The following is a 23002-nucleotide window of genomic DNA, read 5'->3' as shown; positions in this document are numbered from 1 at the left end:
GGACCTGCAGGTAGGAACCAGGTGGGCAGCTTTAGGGAGGGGGACGAGCAGGAGGAGACACTGTCTCAGGGAGTGGACATGAAGAGAGTTGCTGGCAGGAATGGGCCACAAGCTCAGGACCTCATCCTCAGCTCTGGGAGTTGAGAAACTCAGCAATACTCCTTCACCCAGGGGTAGGTGCAAGCCCCTCCAGGAGGCCCCTCCCACCCTGCGACCCCGCCCTTCCTCAGGCCCCGCCCCTCACGTTGTCCGCCGCAGCGCGCAGGCGCACTCTCAGCACCTCGCTTTCTCGTCGCCGCAGCGCAGTGCGCAGGCGCGGCCTGGCAACCGGCGAAGCGGCAGCATCCTCTGTGCGGGCGTGTCCCCGCGGCTTATCTTGCCCTCCTCGTCCTCCTCGGACTACCGGCGCGATGGCGAAGCCGCTCACGGACGGCGAGAGGCGGAAGCAGATCAGCGTGCGCGGGCTGGCGGGGCTGGGCGACGTGGCCGAGGTGCGGAAGAGCTTCAACCGGCACCTGCACTTCACGCTCGTCAAGGACCGCAACGTGGCCACGCGCCGCGACTACTACCTGGCGCTGGCGCACACGGTGCGAGACCACTTGGTGGGCCGCTGGATCCGCACGCAGCAGCACTACTACGAGCGGGACCCCAAGGTGAGGCGGCACCGGGGTGGGGAGAGACCCCCGCTGAGGACGGACCTCCCCGCTAGATGGGGAGAGACCCCCCCCAAGTGAGGATAGACCCACGGGTGAAGAGAGGCCCCTTAAGATGGGGAGCGACACCCGGCCCCCGCCGCCCCGCAGTTGAGGAGAGACCACCGGGTGAGGCGGCCCCGCACACGGCGTCGCCTAACCCTCACCTCGCGTACTGGGCGGCCCGGAGCCCTGCGGTTGGGGCCTGCTGTCCGGGCGGGCAGAGATGGGGGGCGTCACTGGGAAGCCTGCTGAGGAGAAGGAGCCCGCAGTGATGGGCTCTGCCTTCCAGGCGCTCACACCTGCCTTGAAGAACTTCACTTAGCTTAAGGTTGGCCGACGTTAAGGAATTGTTTATTCTTTTTACATTTTACACACATGTAGGTTTATGGTAGAAAAGTACAAAATACACGAGAGAAAATTTGCTCATCACGTCCGTTATTCACTGTGTTAAAATATAGGTGCATGTCCTTCTACATCTTTTCCCGTTCTTGAATGTATATGCACACTTTTAAAAAGCATGTTGTATATGCAATTCTGTGGCTCTTCTGGTTCATTCATCAACATTTGTAGCTTTTTCAACAGCTTTCCAAGTCAGTAAATAGGATTCTCCAAAGTGGTAGTTTTCAGTTTGATGGGTATGGGCTTGGCCAGGCCCCTGCTACCAGTTTTGTTTGTTTGTTTGTTTGTTTTTGTTTTTTTCCTCTTGACCATGGAGAGTTCTATCCTTTTACTATATTAATGTAGAGTGAAAACTGGTGAGGAAAGGACACACTTGCAGGCCTGAAGCCAATTTGCAAAGATGTGACTTGCGGTGTACACCTGAGCACTGGGCAGTTGCTTTGTTGATAGTATTTTACAGTATTTTTGTAGGGCGTTAAGAAATGTTTAATAATTGCTAAGTCTGAGATTGGTTGCTTTTCCAAACTTATTCTGGGGCACTCTTTTTTTCGAAAAGAGAGGTGGTAAAAGGGACAGATTTGTTAGAATACCAACTAGGATCTTCATAGTTAGTATGCAAGACGGTGAAGAGAGAAGTGGCACCAAATGGCTGAAACAGGTTATTTCAGCAAGGGCTTGGGATGAATTTGCCAGGGAAACTGGCCAACAGGCAGTGGCTCCCCCAGAATTCCCCGCAGATGGCGAGCTCTGATTTGCAATATCATTGTTATTCATGTAGCAGGTGCATCTCTGACGGCACGTTCAAGGGCAGCACCGTGGGGTCCCATTAGAGTGTTTATCTATATTTAGATCCTGAAAAGGCTAGTGATGGGCTCAGGGATTATGGAAATAACCTTTCATGAACAGGATTAAATCCCTCTAACAAAACAGGTTTGCTCATCCCCACTGATTGCCATGGTGGCTATAGGTGTAAACCTTTGTCTTCTTTAAAGCCACACGGGCTGTAAATGGAAGGTTGTTTGCTTGTCCTGGATAGGAAGGTCATTTGAAAGTGGCAACTTGGAATTTGAGTGCTTCCGTCTGGCTAATTCATGTTGAAAATAAGCTCATCATCTCCTTTTTCTGCAAAAGTTACATGTTTGCTTGTAAAGGACAAGAAACAAGCCCCAGGAGGATCAGAGCTGACAGGACGTGGAAGGTCTCCCAATAATAATCCTGCAGAGCCACATCCCCAGCCTAAGAACGGCTTCAAGGATGTGTGCCACTGCACTGCAGACTTAGGCAGCCTGACGATCTAAACAATAAGTTAAAGTGCTTTCATTTAATATTTTTATTTACTTTAAAACAGTTATGCAAGTCCTTGATTATTGGAGAAAAAATTAGAAAACACAGATAAGCCAAAAAGGAAAAAATTAACTGTAATCTCACCACCTAGTGCTAACACTGTAAACGCTACAAACTTCTTGTGTTCCACATCTCTTTTTCTGTGCAGGTAGAAACATTTGTTTTTATTACACAAAATAGTATAGTGCTGTGCTGCACCCATTGTTTCATAACTCTCAAGCACTCTATTTTTGGTAGTGGTAGAAACAGTTGAAGCTCAGTGCTCAGAGGAAGAGTTTTCAAGTAAGCTGCCTGGCAAATCAGCAAGTCAAAAAATCTGGCTAAAATTAAGAAGTCTGCTCTTGGCAGGAGGCAGGCTTAGTTCTCAAGATGGCTCCAGGAGTCTCTGAAGTGATGGCAAGGTCAGGACTCCACTGCAAACTCAGGGACGGAAAAGAGCTGGGTGGTGAGGGATGGCTCACAGAAATCCAGGCTCCTCAAGTCCTGGCTTTACCATTTGGCCTGTTTGACCCTTGGGCTTGGGTGGATTTCTTAACCTTTCTTGGTCTCAGTTTCTTCATCTTTAAAATAAGGAAGTTCAAGCTAGGTAATCCATCCCTGAGTACCTTGCCGTTCTAAAACATTATAGCTTTGTGTTTGCTGATAAAACATTTCCATTTTACATTAACATTCCATCCAAAAAGAATTTGAGAATGCTTAAGCAAGATATGCTGCAAAAGTTTCAACTTCATAGAAGACCTCAAAGCGAAAGTTGGGGCAAGACAGTAAGGGTAGGGAAGTGGGTTAAGTTCAGATACACGGTCAGGACACAAAATGCAGATGTAAGTTCTGGCAACCAAAGCAAATTGCAGATCATGCCCAGTTATGGGAGTCATGGAATCTCTGCAGTAAATTCTAGAATGAGTAGGTGCGAGATTTCTTCCATGGATCTTTAAAGCAGACGTTGTACGATGCAGACAGCTGGCCTGATTGCATCCTTGTAGTGGATGGACTGGCCAGTTTACCACGGCTCTTCCCCATGAGCTCTTGGCATAACCATAATGGTGGACTAAGGAAAGGAGCTCTACCACTGGGTCCAAACAGCTGTCCTAAATATTTCTAGTAAGATAATCATGATGAATACAATTAATCTTAGGGTTTGGCTGGATCTGGGAGTTAAAGGAAGATGATCTAGAGCAGTTTTTTGTTGCCTTGGCTGCACACAACCCCTACTTCTGAAATTTTGTTTTAATTAGGCAGGAGTGGGTCCAGCACTGGGATCTTTTTGACCCACTCAACTGTTCTGATGTGTTTGCCCTCATCTGTGTGAAGTTGACCTTGTATCCCATGGGCAAGCTTCCCTGATAGCAGAGAGCTCAGAGTTACTTTCTCTAGCCAGAAGCTGGGGAGGGGCCGATGTTTCGTGTTGCTGATTACCCTGACAGCTTGCCAAATGGAAGGTAGGCTGAAGCCGTCATTTGTGAGATTAGGAAGCTTTGGGTGTGTGCCGTGATTTTTCTTAGAAGACAGTCTAGCCTCTCCTCCTGCAGGCTGTGATGGTTAATTTTGTGTGTCAACTTGGCTGGGCTATGGTGCCCAGATATTTGGTCAAATATTTTTCTGGTTGTTTGTGTGAAGGTGTTTTCTAGATGAGATTAACATTAAAGTCAGTGGATTTTGAGGAAAGTAGATTACCCTCTGTAATGTAGATGGGCCTCTAATCAGTTGAAGGCCTGAACAGAACAAAGACTGATACCCCCACCATAGCCACCTCCCCTCTCTTCCTCTCCACATCCCTCCCCAGCCAGAAGGAATTTTCCGGCAGAAGGCCTTTGGGCTCCAAATGCCGCTCCTTCTTGGGTCTTCAGCCTGCAGGCTCACCCCAGCAGATTTTGGTCTTGGACCCCCATGATTATGTGACCCAATTCCTTAAAATAAATCTCTGTGTATATATCCTGTTGATTCTGTTTCTCTGGGGAACCCTGACTTATACCCAGGTGCTGTGGATGGCTAACCCTCTGTATCTTTATGAAATATTGTAACCGATCTCATTTCTGCATCCTAGCCCTTTATAGATGATTTTTTAAACGTTTATTTTATGTGATTTCAGACTTTTACAAGTTGCAAGAATGATACAAAGAATTCCCATATGCTCTTTATCTGGATTCCCCAAACATGAAACATTTTTAACATGTTTGTTATGTCTTTCTCTCTGTATAAATACATTTTTTCTGTGAACTATTTGAAAGTAAGTTTTAGACTTGATACCCCTTTACCCCTGAAAACTCAAATGTGTGACTCGGAAAATCAAGGAGATTCCCTTATACAACCAGAGCATTTGGAAAAAACTCAGGGTGTTCACACCAACATGGTGTTGTCACCTGCAGACCGTACTCAGCTTTGTCAGCTGTGCCGCTGATAAGAAATACAGTGAAGAAAACTGAGAGAACTTTACACATCTTTCCAGATATACCTCCTTTTTTCCCCACCCACTAAACAGAGCAGGCTCTAACCCATATGGAAACCCACACATTTTAAGACATGAAGCAGGTAAACAGCAGGCAACAGATAGCTGGCTCTTTTCTACCTTGTAGAGAATGGGGCTGTTGGGATATGGCGAAGGGAAGAGAAATGAACACAGAAATTTAGAAAGGTAATTGGACAACTGAAAAGTCTGGTTAAATTTCCTCTAAGATCAGGAACAAGACACGGTTGCCCACTCTCACCACTATTATTCAACTAGTTTTGAAAGTTTTAGCCACAGCAGTCAGAGAAGAAAAAGAAATAAAAGGACTCCAAATCGGAAAAGAAGAAGTAAAACTGTCACTGTTTGCAGATGACATGATACTATATGTAGAGAATCCTAAAGATGCTACCAGAAAACTACTAAAGCTAATCAATGAATTTGGTAGAGTAGCAGGATACAAAATTAATGCACAGAAATCTCTTGCATTCCTATACACTAATGATGAAAAATCTGAAAGAGAAATTAAGGAAACACTACCATTTACCATTGCAACAAAAAGAATAAATATCTAGGAATAAACTTACCTAAGGAGACAAAAGACCTGTATGCAGAAAACTATAAGACACTGATGAAAGAAATTAAAGATGATACAAACAGTTGGAGAGATATACCATGTTCTTGGATTGGAAGAATCAACATTGTGAAAATGACTACGTTACCCAAAGCAATCTGCAGATTCAGTGCAACCCCTATCAAACTACCAGTGGCATTTTTCACAGAACTAGAACAAAAAATTTCACCATTTGTATGGAAACACAAAAGACCCCAAATAGCCAAAGCAGTGTTGAGAAAGAAAAATGGAGCTGGAGGAATCAGTCTCCTGGACTTCAGACTATACTACTAAGCTACAGTAATCAAGACAGTATGGTACTGGCACAAAAACAGAAATATAGATCAATGGAACAGGATAGAAAGCCCAGAGATAAACCCATGCACATATGGTCACCTTATCTTTGATAAAGGAGGCAAGAGTATACAATGGAGGAAAGACAGCCTCTTCAATAAGTGGTGCTGGGAAAACTGGACATCTACGTGTAAAAGAATGACATTAGAACACTTCTTAACACCATACACAAAAATAAACTCAAAATGGATTAAAGACCTAAATGTAAGACCAGACACTATAAAACTCTTAGAGGAAAACATAGGCAGAACACTCTGACATAAATCACAGCAAGATCCTTTTTGACCCACCTCCTAGAGAAATGGAAATAAAAACAAAAATAAACAAATGGGACCTAATGAAACTTAAAAGCTTTTGCACAGCAAAGGAAACCATAAACAAGATGAAAAGACGACCCTCAGAATGGGAGAAAATATTTGCAAACGAAGCAACTGACCACGGATTAATCTCCAAAACATACAAGCAGCTTATGCAGCTCAATATCAAAAAAACAAAGAACCCAATCAAAAAATGGGCAGAAGATCTAAATAGACATTTCTCCAAAGAAGATATACAGATTGCCAACAAACACATGAAAAGATGCTCAACATCACTAATCGTTAGGGAAATACAAATCAAAACTACAATGAGGTATCACCTCACACCAGTCAGAATGGCCATCATTAAAAAATCTACAAACAATAAATGCTGGAGAGGGTGTGCAGAAAAGGGAACCCTCTTGCACTGTTGGTGGGAATGTAAATTGATACAGCCACTGTGGAGAACAGTATGGAGCTTCCTTAAAAAACTAAAAATGGAACTACCATACGACCCAGCAATCCCACTACTGGGCATATACCCTGAGAAAACCATAATTCAGAAAGAGACATGTACCACAGTGTTCATTGCAGCCCTATCTACAATAGCCAGGACATGGAAGCAACCTAAGTGTCCATCGACAGATGAATGGATAAAGAAGATGTGGCACGTATATGCAATGGAATATTACTCAGCCATGAAAAGAAATGAAATTGAGTTATTTGTAGTGAGGTGGATGGACCTAGAGTCAGTCATACAGAGTGAAATAAGTCAGAAAGAGAAAAACAAATACTGTATGCTAACACATATATATGGAATCTAAAAAAAAAAAAAAGGTTCTGATGAACCTAGGGGCAGGACAGGGATAAAGATGCAGACATAGAGAATGGAATTGAGGACACGGGGAGGGGAAGGGTAAGATGGGACGAAGTGAGAGAGTGGCATGGACATATATACACTACCAAATGTAAAATAGATAGCTAGTGGGAAGCAGCCGCATAGCACAGGGAGATCAGCTTAGTGCTTTGCAACCACCTAGAGGGGTGGGATAAGGAGGGTGGGAGGGAGACGCAAGAGGGAGGGGATGTGGGGATATATGTCTATGTATAGCTGATTCACTTTGTTATACAGCAGAAACTAACACAACATTGTAAAGCAATTATACTCCAATAAAGATGTTAAAAAAAAAAAGTCTGGTTAACAATGCCTTCAACAGGATCTTCTGGAATAGGAATTATATGTAATTTCAGTTTTAGCTGAGTGTCTTTTCTCAGCTTTGAAACACCATTTTTTTTTTAAAGGTGAAAGTAGCTCTGTTGAAAACACTGACTTATAACACTGAGTCACAAGTGTAGTTTGACATGGTCCAGATCACTTACTATAAATTGATTAGGCTCTGGCTATCTGTCAGGGACAAGGTGGCCTCCATGATTATCTGGCTCTGGGATGGGGTGAGTAGACGCTTTGTAGAGCTTAATGGCACATAAGGTGGAAGGCAGAAGACTGTGACACTGACATCATGTAACACAAAGTGAATTTGTTTCCTGCAGAACTAAGTGATCTCTGAGTGTAAAGTCCCTGTAGATTTTACAGGGATAAAATACTGTAATTTTATCATATTTTACATTTTCCAAGTTGACTTTGCGCAAACAGACCTGTGTTCTACTCCTCGGTACCAGTACCTAAAATAAAAAACGGAATTTGTGGTCCACGTTGAGACACAACCCACCAGTTAGGGGAAGCCAAGGTTCCCCGGCACTTCGCTCTGGAAGAAAGTGCGAGTGCGAGTGTGACTTCATAGGTTGGGCCTTAAGAGGTGTGGTAGATAGTGCTCAGCATCCTCACACAAGCACAGTAGTGGTTTTATAAAGCTGTTTCCTCCAAAAAGCCCCTCAGACGCAGTGGCGTGTACACGGGGACATGCTCCGTGAGGACAGGGGTGGAAGGGCCCCTCCCCCCAGTAGCCCTCCTCTCACTGAGCTGCTTGGGCAGGGCGGCAGGCTGGAGGTGGCCTCAGTGCCTTTGTAGAGGCTGGGTGGCCCAGCGGAGCTGACTTCTGTGTTGGGTCAGTGGTCAGTGTCCCTGTGTCATGTCAGGGCCAGCTCTGGCTGGCGGGAGCCACTCTGTGCTGCGAGAGGGCAGCTCGTGGGTTAAGACGCCGCTGCGGCACCGACAGAATCTGATAGACAAGAGGAGTGAGGCTGCGTGTTCCTGGCGCGGGCAGACACCTTCCTGGCCAGATCTGCCTGTAGAATCAGGTTCTTGCTGGTGGTGAAGTCGATTGCCCCAGTCTGTGCTTCAATGCCCTGAGTGTTGAAAGTTATTTCTTTCCTTTTCCTGCAGAGTGAACTTCAGACCCTTCCGTTAAACAAGGACTCTAAACACACTTTTAGGAGAGGGAAAAGAAATTGGAGGTCTCTGAAAGTCCAGTTCTATGTATTAATCTCGGTTGTACAGAGAGCAAAATGAGGCTCTACCTATTGACATTAAACTCCATTTTCACAGAGTTCATTAACTCCTAAGATTCTTTAGGAGAGTAATATGTTGTATGATGTTTGTGTTGATCACATTTTCATCTGTGTCGAAGAGCTTTGTTTATGCTTTTCTCTGATGTTACCTGTTGGTGTGGGCTTTGCATGTAATAAATAAACTCAATTTATAAAACACTTAAGGCTGCCTCTAGGCCATTTAACACTTGTTACAGCCGTATTGCAAAGAAGGGACTCTGCAAGAAAGATCAGTGACCTAGTTCAGGCCTGCAGACGGCCCCCCAGAGCTGTGTGGCAAGGTTAAGGGGTCCCTGCTGTTCTCAGGCTCCAGCAGGTGAACATCTGGTTCTCGATTGGCACCCCTGAGCCGGGAGGCCCTGTCCAAGATGGCACAGGTGGCGCCTGGGAGGCTGGAGGGGCTGGAGAGGTAGGAAGGGGCTGGGCCGGGCCTGCAATGGCCTTGGGCCTGCAGCAGCAGAGTTTGGGCCTGGCAAGGAGCTGGCCCTTTGCAGGTGTTTTTTTTCCAGAATTGTCACCCTGTTCTTTAGGTTCCACACCCCTCCCTGAAAATCTGGCCAGGTGAGGGGACCAGCATTGCCGAGTTCCAGGTGGGCATGGTGCTATCAGAGACATAAAGTGACCAGGTCACCCCACCGGCCGCTGCAGGAGCCGGGATGGGACCCAGTCCGCGTGGTTCAAAATCTGTGCATGTCATTGGCCGGTTTCTCAAGCGCCTTCTTCAGCTTGATGGTTTCACACTGAACCATCTTAAGGAAACTGGGGAAAACAAAATCAACATATGTGAGGAAACAATAAAAGTTCTCAAGTCACACAGACAAAAACAGCAACAGAAAACAAGGCACAAACCCTGAGTCCAGAGCTCCAGCCAAGCACGGCCTGCAGCGGTGCCTGACGCAGAGCTGACTGTGGTCGGTCCTTTCTGAGTGGACAGTGCTGGGGGGACCCTGGATGCCATGCTGCTCCTGCTGCCGTCTTGTTCAGGATGCCGCAGGAGGCTTCCCGGGCAGGTTTACAGAACTAAATACACAGGTGAACCCTGGACACCCATGTTGAACTTGGGAGGAAAATGAAAGAGATTCAGAGGCTTTAAGACTGGGCCCAACATTTTATCCCTCAGCACCCATCTCTTAGAAAAAGAGATAATCAAGCTATTTTCATAGTGCTAGTTAAAAGTTGGAAACTTTAGCAGAAAGATGGAACTACAACTTTTAAAATACATATTTATAGTTAAAGGCAAAATAAAAAATCTTAATCATATCCCTGACCTGGCAACTTTTTTTTTAAAAATATTATTTATTTATTTTAGGCTGTGTTGGGTCTTAGTTGTGGCACTCGAGATCTCTCATTGTGGCGCACAGACTTCTCTCTAGTTGTGGTGCGCAGGTTCCAGAGCGCGTGGGCTCGGTAATTGCAGCGCACGGGCTTAGTTGCCCCGTAGCATGTGGGATCTTAGTTCTCCGACCAGGGATCAAACCTGCGTCTCCTGCATTGGAAGGCAGATTCTTTTTTTTTTTTTTTTTTTTAATTAATTTATTTTTGGCTGCTTTGGGTCTTCGTTGCTGCGCGTGGGCTTTCTCTAGTTGCAGCGAACGGGCTTCTCATTGCAGTGGCTTCTCTTGTTGCGGAGCACAGGCTCTAGGTATGCGGATTTCAGTAGTTGTGGCTCATGGGCTCAGTAGTTGTGGTCAGGCTCTAGAGTGCAGCCTCCGTAGTTGTGGCATACGGGCTTAGTTGCTCCGCGGCATGTGGGATCTTCCCAGACCAGGGCTGGAACCCGTGTTTCCTGCATTGGCAGGTGGATTCTTCTTTTTTAAAAAATTATTTTAAAAGTGTTTTTAAAAAATTAATTTATTAATTTATTTATTTTTGGCTGCATTGGGTCTTTATTGCTACACGCGGGCTTTTTCTAGCTGTGGTGAACGGGGGCTACTCTTTGTTGCAATACATGGGCTTCTCATTGCAGTAGCTTCTCTTATTGCAGAGCATGGGCTCTAGGCGCGCGGGCTTCAGTAGTTATGGCACAAGGGCTCAGTAGTTTTGGCTCACAGGCTCTAGAGCGCAGGCTTCGTAGTTGTGGCGCACGGGCTTAGTTGCTCTGTGGCATGTGGGGTCTTCCTGGACCAGGGCTCGAACCCGTGTCCCTGCATTGGCAGGTGGATTCCTAACCACTGCGCCACCAGGGAAGTCCTGGAAGGTGGATTCTTAACCACTGGACCACCAGGGAAGTCCCCTGCCAACTTATTTTTTAAATATAAATCTGATTGTTTATTTATTTATTTATTTATTCATTTTTGGCTGTGTTGGGTCCTCGTTTCTGCTCATGGGCTTTCTCTAGTTGCGGTGAGCGGGGTCCACTCCTCATCGCGGTGCCCGGGCATCTCACTGTCGCGGCCTCTCTTGTTGCGGAGCACAGGCTCCAGATGCGCAGGCTCAGTAGTTGTGGCTCACGGGCTTTGTTGCTCTATGCCCTGCCAACTTTTTATAAAGCCTCTTGGGAGAACCCCATAAATAGGCATGGCCTTCATGTGTGCCTAGAAGAAAGGAATGGCTGCTCAAAACATTCACTCACTCTCTCGGACAGCTGGGTGTTGTCGTCTCAGTGTGTTTTCACGTTGATTACTAAGCCCCATCTAGAGGGAGGAGTGGTACCGTGCTTTGGGAACCCCATATAATAATAGATCAGTTCACGTGTAGAGTAAATAGCGTCCAGGACAATGAAAAGTCAGGAGGAAGCCGTGGGCCGTGAGCAGCAGTGACAGCGGTGGTGGAGCAGCGGGCAGCTCTGCAGAATCACTCGTTACACTGCCACGTCTTTGTGATTTAAAGGACACTGGAATTTTTTTTGTATGTAAGCATGTTCTTTCAATTTGTAGGTTTAATATATATGTAAACTTTTCTTAAATTACATATTGAAAAAATTTTTAACATTTTATTCATTTTCTTTCTTCAGGAACACTAATTATGCAGATGTTAAGTATTCTTTGTCTTCTGTATGGGTATTTTTCTCTCCAGTCCTCTTCATGATTTTCCCCCACTTTGCTCACTTTTCCAGCCAGCTTTTTGTTTTCAGCTGTGCCGCTGTTTTGCATTCAGTGCTGCCTACATTTCTGTGGTGGTTTTATCTCTTATTTATTTTACTTCTTTCCCATGCTTGGTTGAGTCCCTTTGTTACCTTATCAGTGTTTCTTGATGTCTTAGATGGGTCTGTGTTTATGGATTTCATGTGGCCCTTGGTAAATGTTGGGTGTTCTTTGCCTGTTGTATTTCCTGTCTGTTCTCTTTTTCTTCTCAGGGTGTAGATCCTGAGCTCCATCTCTGAGTGGAGGGGATTCTTCCTGGGCCAGTTGCTTGCAGCTGGATGATGGTTCAGGGCCTGCTGTGTGCAGCATGGAGGGAGCAGCCCCTCCTGGTTCCCAGTTTTGTGATTGTGTGTGTATATGTGTGTGTGAGTGAGTGTGTGCCATGGGTGTGAATGCATGTACACGTGTGGGTGTGTGAGTGTGCACACATGTGAGTGTAAAGTGATTTGTCCCTTCATCGGGCTCAGAAGGCAGAGACCAGCAGTGGACAGTCACCCTCATCCCTCCCCTGCAGCTTGGTGGTGAAGTGGTACAAGGGGCAGTTTCTGGCTGAGTTCTGCCTCCCTGTTTCCACCTCTGTTTTCCTAGGGTCAGTGAGTTTTAGGGAGAAGTGGACAGAGACATTTTTATCCTACCACCTTTACAACTGGAAGGAAGTATTCTATCTTACATACAATATTTATTGAGATAAAATTCAGATACCATACAATTCACCCATTTAAAGTGTACAGTTTATTCAGTGGTTTTGGTATATTCAGAGTTGTGCGACCATCACCACAGTCAGATTTATAACATTTTCATTACCCCAGAAAGAAACCCCACGCTTTTTAGCTGTTACCCACCCTAAACTCCCTGTCCGCCTGTCTTAGGCAACTACTAATCTACTTTTTGTTTCTGTAGATTTACCTATATTCCATATAAATGGAATCATACAATATGTGGTCTTTTGTGACTGGCTTCTTTGATTTAGCATAATGTTTTCTAGGTTCATTCTCATTGTAGCTTTATCAGTACTTGATTCCTTTTTATGGCTGAATAATATTCCACTGTATGGATATATCACATTTTAGTTATCCATTCATAAGTTGGTGGACATCTGAGTTGTTTTCACCTTTTGACTATTAAATACAAGTCTTTTAGTGGACACAGGGTTTCATTTCTTTGGGTATATGTCTAGGAGTGGAATTGCTGGGCCAAATGGTAAACTGTTTAACTTTTGAGGACCTGCCAGACTGGTTTCCAGAGTAGCTGCACCATCTTACACTCTCACCAGCTAGTTTTCATATCCTTGCTAACCATTTGTTATTATCTGATGGCTTATTGATCATAGTTGTACTAGTGGATGTGAAGTCGCATCTCATTGTGCTTTTGATTTGCATTTCCCTTATGATTCATGATGTTAGGCATCTTTTCATGTGCTTATCGGCAATTTGTATTTTCTTTGTAGAAACGTCTGTGCAGATCCTTTGCCCAACCTACCACTGGGCTGTCTTTTTATTATTGAATTGTTTATATATGTTCCTGATACAGATCTCTTACCAGCTATGTGATTTGCAAATATTTTCTCCCAGAAGAACAGAGCTGGAGGTATCGCGCTGTGACTACAGTCACAAAGCTACAAAGCTACAGTCATCAAAACAGTATGATACTGCAACCTAAATGTCCACTGACTAATGAACGGGTAAAGAAGATGTGGTACATATATACAATGGAATATTACTCAGCCATAAAAAAGAATGAAATAATACCATTTGCGGCAACATGGATGGACCTAGAGATTATCATACTAAGTAAAGTAAGTCAGACAGAGAAAGACAAATATCATGTGATATCACTTATATGTGGAATCTAAAAAAAAAGATACAAATGAACTTATTTACAAAAAGGAAACAGACTCACAAACATAGAAAACAGACTTATGGTTAACAAAGGGATAAGGGGGGTTGGCGAGGAATAAGTTAGGAGTTTGGGATTAACATATACACACTACTACATATAAAATAGATAGTCAACAGGGACCTACTGTATAGCACAGAACACTGTACTGAATATTCTGTAGTAACCTATAAGGGAAAAGAGTCTGAAAAAGAATATATATATGTATAACTGAATCACCCTGAAACTAACACAACATTATAAATCAAGTATACTCCAATAAAAAAACAAAAACAAACTAACAAAAACCAGTATGGTACTGGCGCAAAAACAGACACATAGATCAGTGGAACAGAATAGAGAGCCCAGAAATAAACACACCCACTTAACGGGCAGTTAATCTAGGACATAGGAGGCAACAATATGCAATGGGGAAAAGACAGTTTCTTCAACAACTGGTGCTGGGAAAACTGGGCAGCTACATGTAGAAGAATGAAATTAGATCATTCCCTCACACCATATACAAAAATCAACTCAAAATGGATTAATGACCTAACTGCAAGACCAGATACTATAAAACTCCTAGAAGAAAACATAGGCAGAACACTCTTTGACATAAATTTTAGCAGTTTTTTTAAAATCTTAAGGCAAAGGAAACAAAAAATAAACAAATGGGACCTAATTAAACTTAAAAGCTTTTTTTGCACAGCAAAGGAAACCATTGACAAAACGAAAAGACAAGACCTACTGAATGGGAGAAAATATTTGCAAATGATACGACCAATAACGGGTTAATATCCAAAATATATAAACAGCTCATATAACTCAATATCAAAAAAAAAAAACCGATTGGAAAATGGGCAGAAGACCTGAATAATCATTCTTCCAAAGGACATACAAATGGCCAACAGGCACATGAAATGATGCTCAAAATCACTAATCATCAGAGAAATGCAAATCAAAACCACAATGAGATGTCACCTCATACCTGTCAGAATGGCTGTCATCAAAAAGACCATAAATAACAAATGTTGGCAGGAATGTGGAAAAGAGGGAACCTTCCTACACTGGGAACGTAAATTGGTGTAGCCACTATGGAAAACAGTATGGAGGTTCATTAAAAAACTCAAAGTGTAACTGCCTTATGACCCAGCAATTCCACTCCTGGGTATATATTTGAAGAAAATGAAAACACTAATTTGAAAAGATATTTTCACTGTTTACAATAGCCAAGATATGGAAGCAACCTAAGTGACCATCAACAGATGAATGGATAAAGAAGATGTGGTCAGTATACACAGTTTAATACTAGTCATAAAACAATATACATCCAAAGAAAATGAAAACACTAGTTCAAAAGTATGCACCCCAGTGTTCATAGCAGCATTATTTACAATAACCAAGATGTTGAAGCAACCTAAGTGTCCATCAATAGATGAATGGATAAAGAAGATGTGATATGTATATCACAGTGGCATATTACTCAGCCATAAAAAGAAGAATGGATAGACTTGGAGGGTATTATATGCTAAGTGAAACAAGTCAGACAGAGAAAGACAGATACTGTATGTTATCACTTATATGTGGAATCTAAAAAATGAAATGAATGAATATAACCAAACAGAAATAGGCTTGAATATACAGAGAACAAACGTGGTTACCAATGGGGAGAGGGAAGAGGGGAGGGGCAAGATAGGGGTAGGGGATTAAGAGGTACGAACCCCTATGTATAAAATAAATAAGCTACAAGGATATATTGTACAACACAGGGAAATATTTTATAATAACTTTAAATGGAGTATAATCTATCAAAATTGTGAATCATTATGTTGTACACCTAAAACTAATATAATATTGTAAATCAACTATACTTTAATTAAAAAAAATTTCCCCCTTTTTGTGGGTTGTCTTTTTTACTTTCTTAATTGTATCAGATGTTTTAAATGTTGATGAAGTCCAGTTTATCTGTTTTTTCACTTGTGCTTTTGATGTCATGTCAGAAGAAACCATTGCCTAATCCAAGGTCACAAAGATTTACCCCTATGTTTTCTCCTAAGAGTTTTATAGTTTTGGCTCTTACATTTATGTTCTTGATCCATTTTGAATTAATTTTTTGCATATGGTATGAAAGAGGAGTCCAACTTTGTTCTTTTCCTTGTGGATATCCAGTTGTCCTGCACCATTTGTTGAAAAGACTATTCCCCACAGAATTATCTGGGCACTCCTGTTGGAAATCAGTTGACCACAAATGTGAGGGTTTATTCTGGACTCTCTGTGCTGTTCCATTGCTCTGTGTGTTCTTTATGCCAGTATACTCTCACTGACAGTAGTTTTGTAGTAAGGTTTGAGATTTGTGTGAGTCCTCCACTTTTGTTTTCTTTTTCAAGATTGTTTTGACTATTCCAGACCCCTTGCGTTTCCATCTGACTGCTAGGATCAGCTTGTCACTCTGCAAGGAAGCCAGCTGGAATGTTGACAGGGATTGTGTTGAATTTGTAGATCATTTTGGGATTATTGCCATCTTCACAGCGTTAAGCCTTCCAATCCATTGACATGGGATGTCTCTCCATGTACGTAGGTCCCCTGCCTGTGTGTTTTGCAAGTTGGGAGCCTCTTTCTACCTGGCCCATCCTTTCAGGCTGCTTCTTGGCTCTGAGGAGAGTAGTTTAAGAACAACTACAGTGAAGTGTGAAGTGATGGTGTGAATGCTGCTGGAAAAACCCAAAGGGCAGCACCACTAAAACGGCTGTTGGCTGGCAGACGGTCACCAGGTTTCCTCAGATGTTTCTGGTCAGCTGCTGGTCAGAATTCTAAACAAGGTATAAGAAAGCACCTTCAGCGTGTCTCTGCCCAAATGGTGGGCTCCGAAGCTGCTGGTGCGGGGCTCAGCAGGTCGCCCTCTGCAGGTGTCTCCGTGAAGTGCACAGGCCCCAGCAGCCCTCTTGCCTGAGGAGAAGGAATCCAGGCCTTTCTTCTCCCTGCATTCTGCAGCCCATAGGGAAATAGATGTTTTAGATTGCATATTTTGGACATTTTACAGGAAAGGTAAAACCGTAGTGCAGCCAACACTCTCCCCTGATTCACACCTGAGACTGAGACCTCTCTTGTCATCGTGCACGTGCACAGCTCACAGACACACACCTTTTCAAGGCCTGGTTTTGCTCTTTTACGTTTTACTTAGAGGCAATATTAGATTGACAGAGGGTTGCAAATAGAGTGTAGCATGCCCACGTGCCCTCCACGGCTGCCCCCAATGGTAACATCCTGAGTGACCACAGCACAGGTATCAAAACTAAGAAGTCAGCGCTGGCTCAGCACTTGCTGTCAGTTCCTCCTCTGATGGCCTTTCTCTGTCCCGGACCTAATCCAGGGTCCTCAGGGCATTTAGTTGTCCTATTTCCGTAGTCTTCTATCTGCAGTGGTGGTTGGTCTTGCCTTGTCCTCTGTGACCTTGACAGATCTGACAGGGGCTGGTCAGGCAGTTCCACAGACGTCCCTAACTTTGGGTCTGACCGATGCTTCTCACCGTCAGTCTGGGGTTGGGAGTTTTGGAAAGAAAACCGTGGAGGCGAGGTCCCCTTCTCATGACAGCGTATCACCCGACATGTTACTGGTGAAGTTAACCTTGATCATGTGGGGAAGGTGTCGTCACAATCCAAAATTGTGAATTTGCAGTTTTCCCTTTGCAGACTGTTTGTCGGAAGGGAGCTGCCATGAGCAGCCCACCCTCAGCGGGAGGGGGATTGAGCAGCACACCACCTCCCGGAGTGAAGGCTGTCAGAGAATTTGGGGGCATCTGCTAAAACCATCACGGTGACTAAGATTATTTGGGGGGAGACACTTGGGGGGCTGTGCAGAATATCCAGTCAGTCCCTAGAGCCTCGGTGGTCACCTGAGCAGCTGTTACTGTGCTGTTCTCATGGTGGTTTTCCATTCCTCCCATTCCTTCTGCGTTTATTAATCAGAATTCTTCTGTAGGGAAGCGTTTTTCCCTTCTCTCATCAAGGCCTTACTCTTTTTTTTTTTTTTTTAGAGAGTTCTAGTTTTATTTTATTTCATTTTTTTAGCCGTGCTGTGTGGCATGAGGGATCTTAGCTCCCCAGCCAGGGATCGAATCCGTGCCCCCTGCATTGGGAGCGTGGAGTCTTAACCACTGGACCTCCAGGGAAGTCCCAAGGCCTTACTCTTGACAGCTGGAGGCAGCATGGAGCCCTGTATGGGAGCAGGACTCTGCGGGCCAGATCTCAGCTCTGCCAGTGCCTCCCGTGGCCCACTGGGTGGTCGTGTGGGCAGATGGCACCAGGCGCGGGAAGTGTTGAACCCTGCGTGGCCCGCAGCAAGTGTTAGTGGTCGTCACCTCGTTTACACGGAGGTTTACCTCTCAGTCCCCCAAAGCCAGCAGACAGTTAGCAGGTGGAAGTAGACGTGTCCATCCGTCTATCCTGTTGTGTTGACCGTGCTGTTTGCACTGAGTACTTAGTGCAGGTATCAGAAGCTGTTCATCCTGCAGGGCTGTTTCTCCCCATGTGAGCGATGTGGTCTCCTCCTCGAGGGCGTGGCTGGGAAGAGGCCCCGCCAAGCTCAGACCTGGCTCTGCCTGTCCTGGGAGTCTGTTCCCCACTACTGCCCCTCCCTGCCTCCCTACCTCAGGCAGTGGTTCGTTTCCATCCCCTTGGATGGAAACCCCCAGAAGGGCAGTGAACAGACTACTTTCGAGGGGCCCCCACTAGGGGGGCTGCGCCTGGAAAGCTGAGGTTGGCCAAGGCTGAAGGGAGTGAGCCCATTTTAGGGATGTGCAGGTAAGTGTAGGGTTGACTGAGCGAAGTCCCTAAGAAGGTCTTCTCGGCACCGGACCCTTCTCGTGTGTGGGGTGGAATGCACAATCTAAGATGCTTCCTTTTGCTTCCTCAGCGCATCTACTATCTTTCCCTGGAATTCTACATGGGCCGCACGCTACAGAACACGATGGTGAACCTGGGCCTTCAGAACGCCTGTGACGAAGCCATCTATCAGGTATGGGTCCTTGGGGCCAGGCTGCTAGGTGGCCTCTCGTGGGCACTGGGTCTTAATCCAGGCCCTGCAGAGGTGAGCGCTGCCATCTGGGACAGGAGAAATGGCTCGGGCGTCGGGGAGAATGGGTTGGTGGGCGACACTCCTGCTCAAGGGGAGAAAGCACAAGTGGATGGGAGCTAATGCATTGGAGGGCAAGGACTGGGGTGCGTTGTGATGCCAAGGCTTGACGCTTCTAGACCTTTGCACTCCGTACCCCAACCCCAGGCGGGTTTACCACGTGGCAGAAATGGCTGGTATTGTCCCATTTCTCTCCACTTTATTGAGCCAGTGACCCACCGCCAGCTCCCCCTCCCACCCCAAGACACTGGTCGTGCCGTCTAGTTATAAAATTGCCCTTTCTCCCCTACTCAGAGTAAACACTGCCTTTGCCTGAGCTTCGTCTTTGACAGCTGTTCACTCAGAGGCCTCACCCTTTCACAGTTGATGTGCAGTTTTAGGGCAGAGCTGGAATGGCCGTGTCTGTTTACTGTGAGTGTACCCCCTCTGTAGACACTGTCTCCCTCCCGCACCGGACGCTCAGTGTAGGATTTCTAGAGTGTGAATGGGCAGCACCCCTGCCCTCTGCACGCATGTGGAAGGGTCCTCACCAGAGTCGTTCCTTCCCCCAGCACCTGCCCCTGCCTTTGCTTTTGTTTGGTTTTGGTGTTGGGGTGGGAGGTGCTCTGGGGGCTTTGTTGGAAGCAGGGTGGTGTGAGCCTCCTGTGGCTGTCAGGCCCTGGCATCACAGGGGCTCCTGTCTCCCCTCCAGGACTTAGGGGAGCCAAGCATCTGGGGCAGGTAGTTTCAGTTGGCACAATAAAAACTTGGAAAAAAAATTGACTCCCCCAAATAGGAACCTTAGGCTCACAGTTATCTAAAAAGATGGAGGCTATCCTCCCAGGTGATTTGTCATTTGAGTTTCATTTACTGACTGTGAATGTTAGAACATGTCTATAAGGACCACAGAACAGTGGATTTTACAGTCGTATAAAGCATTTCATTTTCTGAAACATTTTCTCTGTATATAATTCTTACAGATAGTAAATATTTTAGGGAATGTTTATACCATAAATATGCATTATCTGTTTATAATGTTTTTAAAATATTTACTTAAAATGGCTGTTTATTATTCCTGAAGCCAATTTTTTTTGGCCGCACTACAGGCTTGTGGGATCTTAGTTCCCCGACCAGGGATTGAACCCTGGCTCTTGGCAAGGAGAGCACAGAGTCTTAACCACTGGACCACCAGGGAATTCCCTGTTTATAATTTTCACTACACAAATAAGATGTTAATTGTAGAAACTTAGAAAACACAGGGAGGCATATATCTTTTTAAACACTGTACATTTTTTTTCCCTAAAAATGGTATTTCACTTGCCATTTAGCTTTTTTTTTTTTTTTTTCCGGTACGCGGGCCTCTCACTGTTGTGGCCTCCCCCGTTGTGGAGCACAGGCTCCGGACGCGCAGGCTCAGCGGCCATGGCTCACGGGCCCAGCCGCTCCGCGGCATGTGGGATCCTCCCGGACCGGGGCACGAACCCGTGTCCCCTGCATCGGCAGGCAGACTCTCAACCACTGTGCCACCAGGGAAGCCCGCCATTTAGCTTTTAATGAAGCTCGTGTTTGAAACGTTTCCCCGATGACAGACCTTGAGCATCTTCGGGCACACGTTTGCCTTCCTTCCAGGCACAAGGCAGGTACCAGACGCTGTGGGTGGGACTGTCAGTGATGCAGGGCTGGAGGCCTCCTCCCTCCAGGCTCCCCAGTTACAGTGCAGTGTCAGAAATAAAACATGCTGCCACTGCATCACCCAGGGCTAGTTCTGGGAGCAGATTACTCTAAAAACTAGAAATTCAGAAGAAGCCACTATCTCCTGGTTGAGCTATCAGGGACACATTTAAAATTTTTTTATTGTAGAAAACTTTATATATGGAAATTGAGTGACTGTTATGATGAACTTCTTCCACATACCATCACCTGGCTTCACCAGTCCTCAAGCCCAAGTCATGGCCGGTCTTGTTTCTCTTATGCCCCCACCACTCCCAGATTGTTTAAGCCAATGTCAAATATAATATTTCACTTGTAAATATTTCAGTGGATATTTTTAAAGATAGGGTCATACCATTATGACCTCTAAAATCTTAACAATTCTGTAATATCAGTTTTTCAGGCAGTGTACAAATTTCTCTGATCGCCTTAAAATTTTTTTAAATAGTATGTTCAGAAACTTAGTTGCATTTGGTTAATGTATCTCTTAAATCTCTCTTAATCTATGAGCGTTTCCTCTTTTTTAACTTGTCTGCCTTGCAGTGTATTGGTTGAAACTGGGTTTGTTCTGTAGAGTGTCCCCAGCTTGTGTATAACCTGCTGCTTTGTCCAAAGGATGTCTCAGCACTTCTACTCAACATTGTACTGATGGAGCTGGGGCATTTAGCCAAGAAAATGAAATAAGAGGTATCCAGATTGGAAAGGAAGAAAGGAGGCTATCTCTACTTATAGATGACATGACCTAGAAAATCCTAAGCAATCTAGTAAAAATGTACTGGTACAAATGAATGGGTTCGGCAGAGTTGCAGGATAAAGATCAATATACAGAAATCAGTTGTATTTTTATATACCTGCAATGAACAATCTGAACAATCCTAAAATGAAATTAAGAAAACAATTCCATTTAAAATAGCATCAAAAATAATAAAATACTTAGGAACAAACTTCCAAAAGAGACACAAACTTAGGTTCTGAAAACTATAAAACATTGTTGAGAGAAAGAAAACCTAAAGATGGAAAGACATCCCCTGTTAATGGCTTGTTAAGATTGCAGGGACTTCCCTGGTGGTGCAGTGGTTAAGAATCCACCTGCCAATGCAGGGGACACGGGTTTGATCCCTGGTCTGGGAAGATCCCACATGCCGTGGAGCAACTAAGCTCGCGAGCCACAGCTCCTGAGCCCGTGTGTCACAACTACTGAAGCCCATGTGCCCTAGAACCCAGGTGCTGCACCTACTGAGCCCATGCGCCGTAACTACTGAAGCCCACACACTCTAGGGCCCATGTGCTGCAACTACTGAAGCCCGCGTGCCTAGAGCCCGTGCTCTGCAACAAGAGGAGCCACCGCACCACAATGAAGAGTAGCCCCCGCTCACTGCAACTAGAGAAAGCCCACGTGCTGCAACAAAGACCCACGCTGCCAAAAAAATAAAGATTGCGAGACTCCCCAAACTGATCTACAGACTCATTGCCATTGTAAAATTCCATTTGGCTTCTTTGCAGAGATTGACAAGCTGATTTTAAAATCCAGATGCAGTTGCAACAGATCAGGATTAACTAAAACATCTTGAGAAAGAAGAACAAAGTTGGAGGACTCACATTTCCAATTTCAAAACTCACTACAAAGCTACAGGTGTGGTCCTGGCATAAGGACAGACAGACAGAGCAGTGGGATAGAATTGAGAATCAAGAAATAAACCCTCACATTTATAATTGATTTTTTTCCCAATTTAAAAAAATTGAGGTAAAATACACATAATGTAAATTTACCATCTTAATTGTTTTTAAGTGTACAGTTCAGTGGTATTAAGTACATTTATATCATTGTGCCACCGTCACTACCGTCCATCTCCAGAACTCTTTCATCTTGTAAAACTGAGACTCTAGGGCTTCCCTGCTGGCGCAGTGGTTGAGAATCTGCCTGCCAATGCAAGGGACACGGGTTCGAGCCCTGGTCTGGGAAGATCCCACATGCCGCGGAGCAACTAACCCCATGAGCCACAACTACTGAGCCTGCGCGTCTGGAGCCTGTGCTCCGCAACAAGAGAGGCCGCGATAGTGAGAGGCCCGTGCACCACGATGGGGAGTGGCCCCCACACAGCGATAAATGAATGAATGAATGAATGAATGAATGAATGAATGAATAAAATTTAAAGAAAAACTGACTCTATATCCATTATATACTAACCCCCCAGAGGCCATGATAGTGAGAGGCCCACACACCACGATGAGGAGTGGCCCCCCCCACACACAAATAAATGAATGAATGAATGAAAAACTGAGACTCTATATCCATTATATATTAACTCCCCATTCTCCCCTTCTCCCAGCCCTTGACCACCACCATTCTACTTTCTGTCTCTGAATTTGATACTCTGGGTACCTCACATAAGTGAAAACATACAATATTTGTCTTTTTGTGACTGGCTTAATATCTTCAGGGCTCATCTATGTTGTAGCATATGTCAGAATCTTTTCAAGGCTGGATGGATAGTCCACTGTATGTATATACCACATTTTGTTTATCCAGTCATCTGTCCTTGGACATTTGGATTGCTTCAACCTTTTAGCTA

The 23002-nt window shown here is 44.8% G+C and overlaps 1 protein-coding gene across 1 annotated transcript in view; it reads left to right on the top strand.

The window, feature by feature from the left end:
* The first annotated feature begins 305 nt into the window (after positions 1-305).
* PYGB (glycogen phosphorylase B) overlaps positions 306-23002 on the top strand; it is a 53888-nt gene continuing 31191 nt past the window's right edge. The window contains exons 1-2 of the mRNA XM_082645509.1: positions 306-653; positions 18522-18623. Of these exons, the coding sequence (XP_082501635.1) occupies positions 411-653; positions 18522-18623 (345 nt within the window). The 5' untranslated portion in view covers positions 306-410. The remainder of the gene's footprint in view (positions 654-18521; positions 18624-23002) is intronic.

This window comes from Mesoplodon mirus, assembly GCF_964341445.2.
Source record: "Mesoplodon mirus genome assembly, chromosome: 15".
In the NCBI taxonomy this organism is placed as follows: domain Eukaryota; kingdom Metazoa; phylum Chordata; class Mammalia; order Artiodactyla; family Ziphiidae; genus Mesoplodon; species Mesoplodon mirus.
Note: the sequence above shows the minus strand (reverse complement) of the source record. Positions and strands in the feature narration are given on the sequence as shown.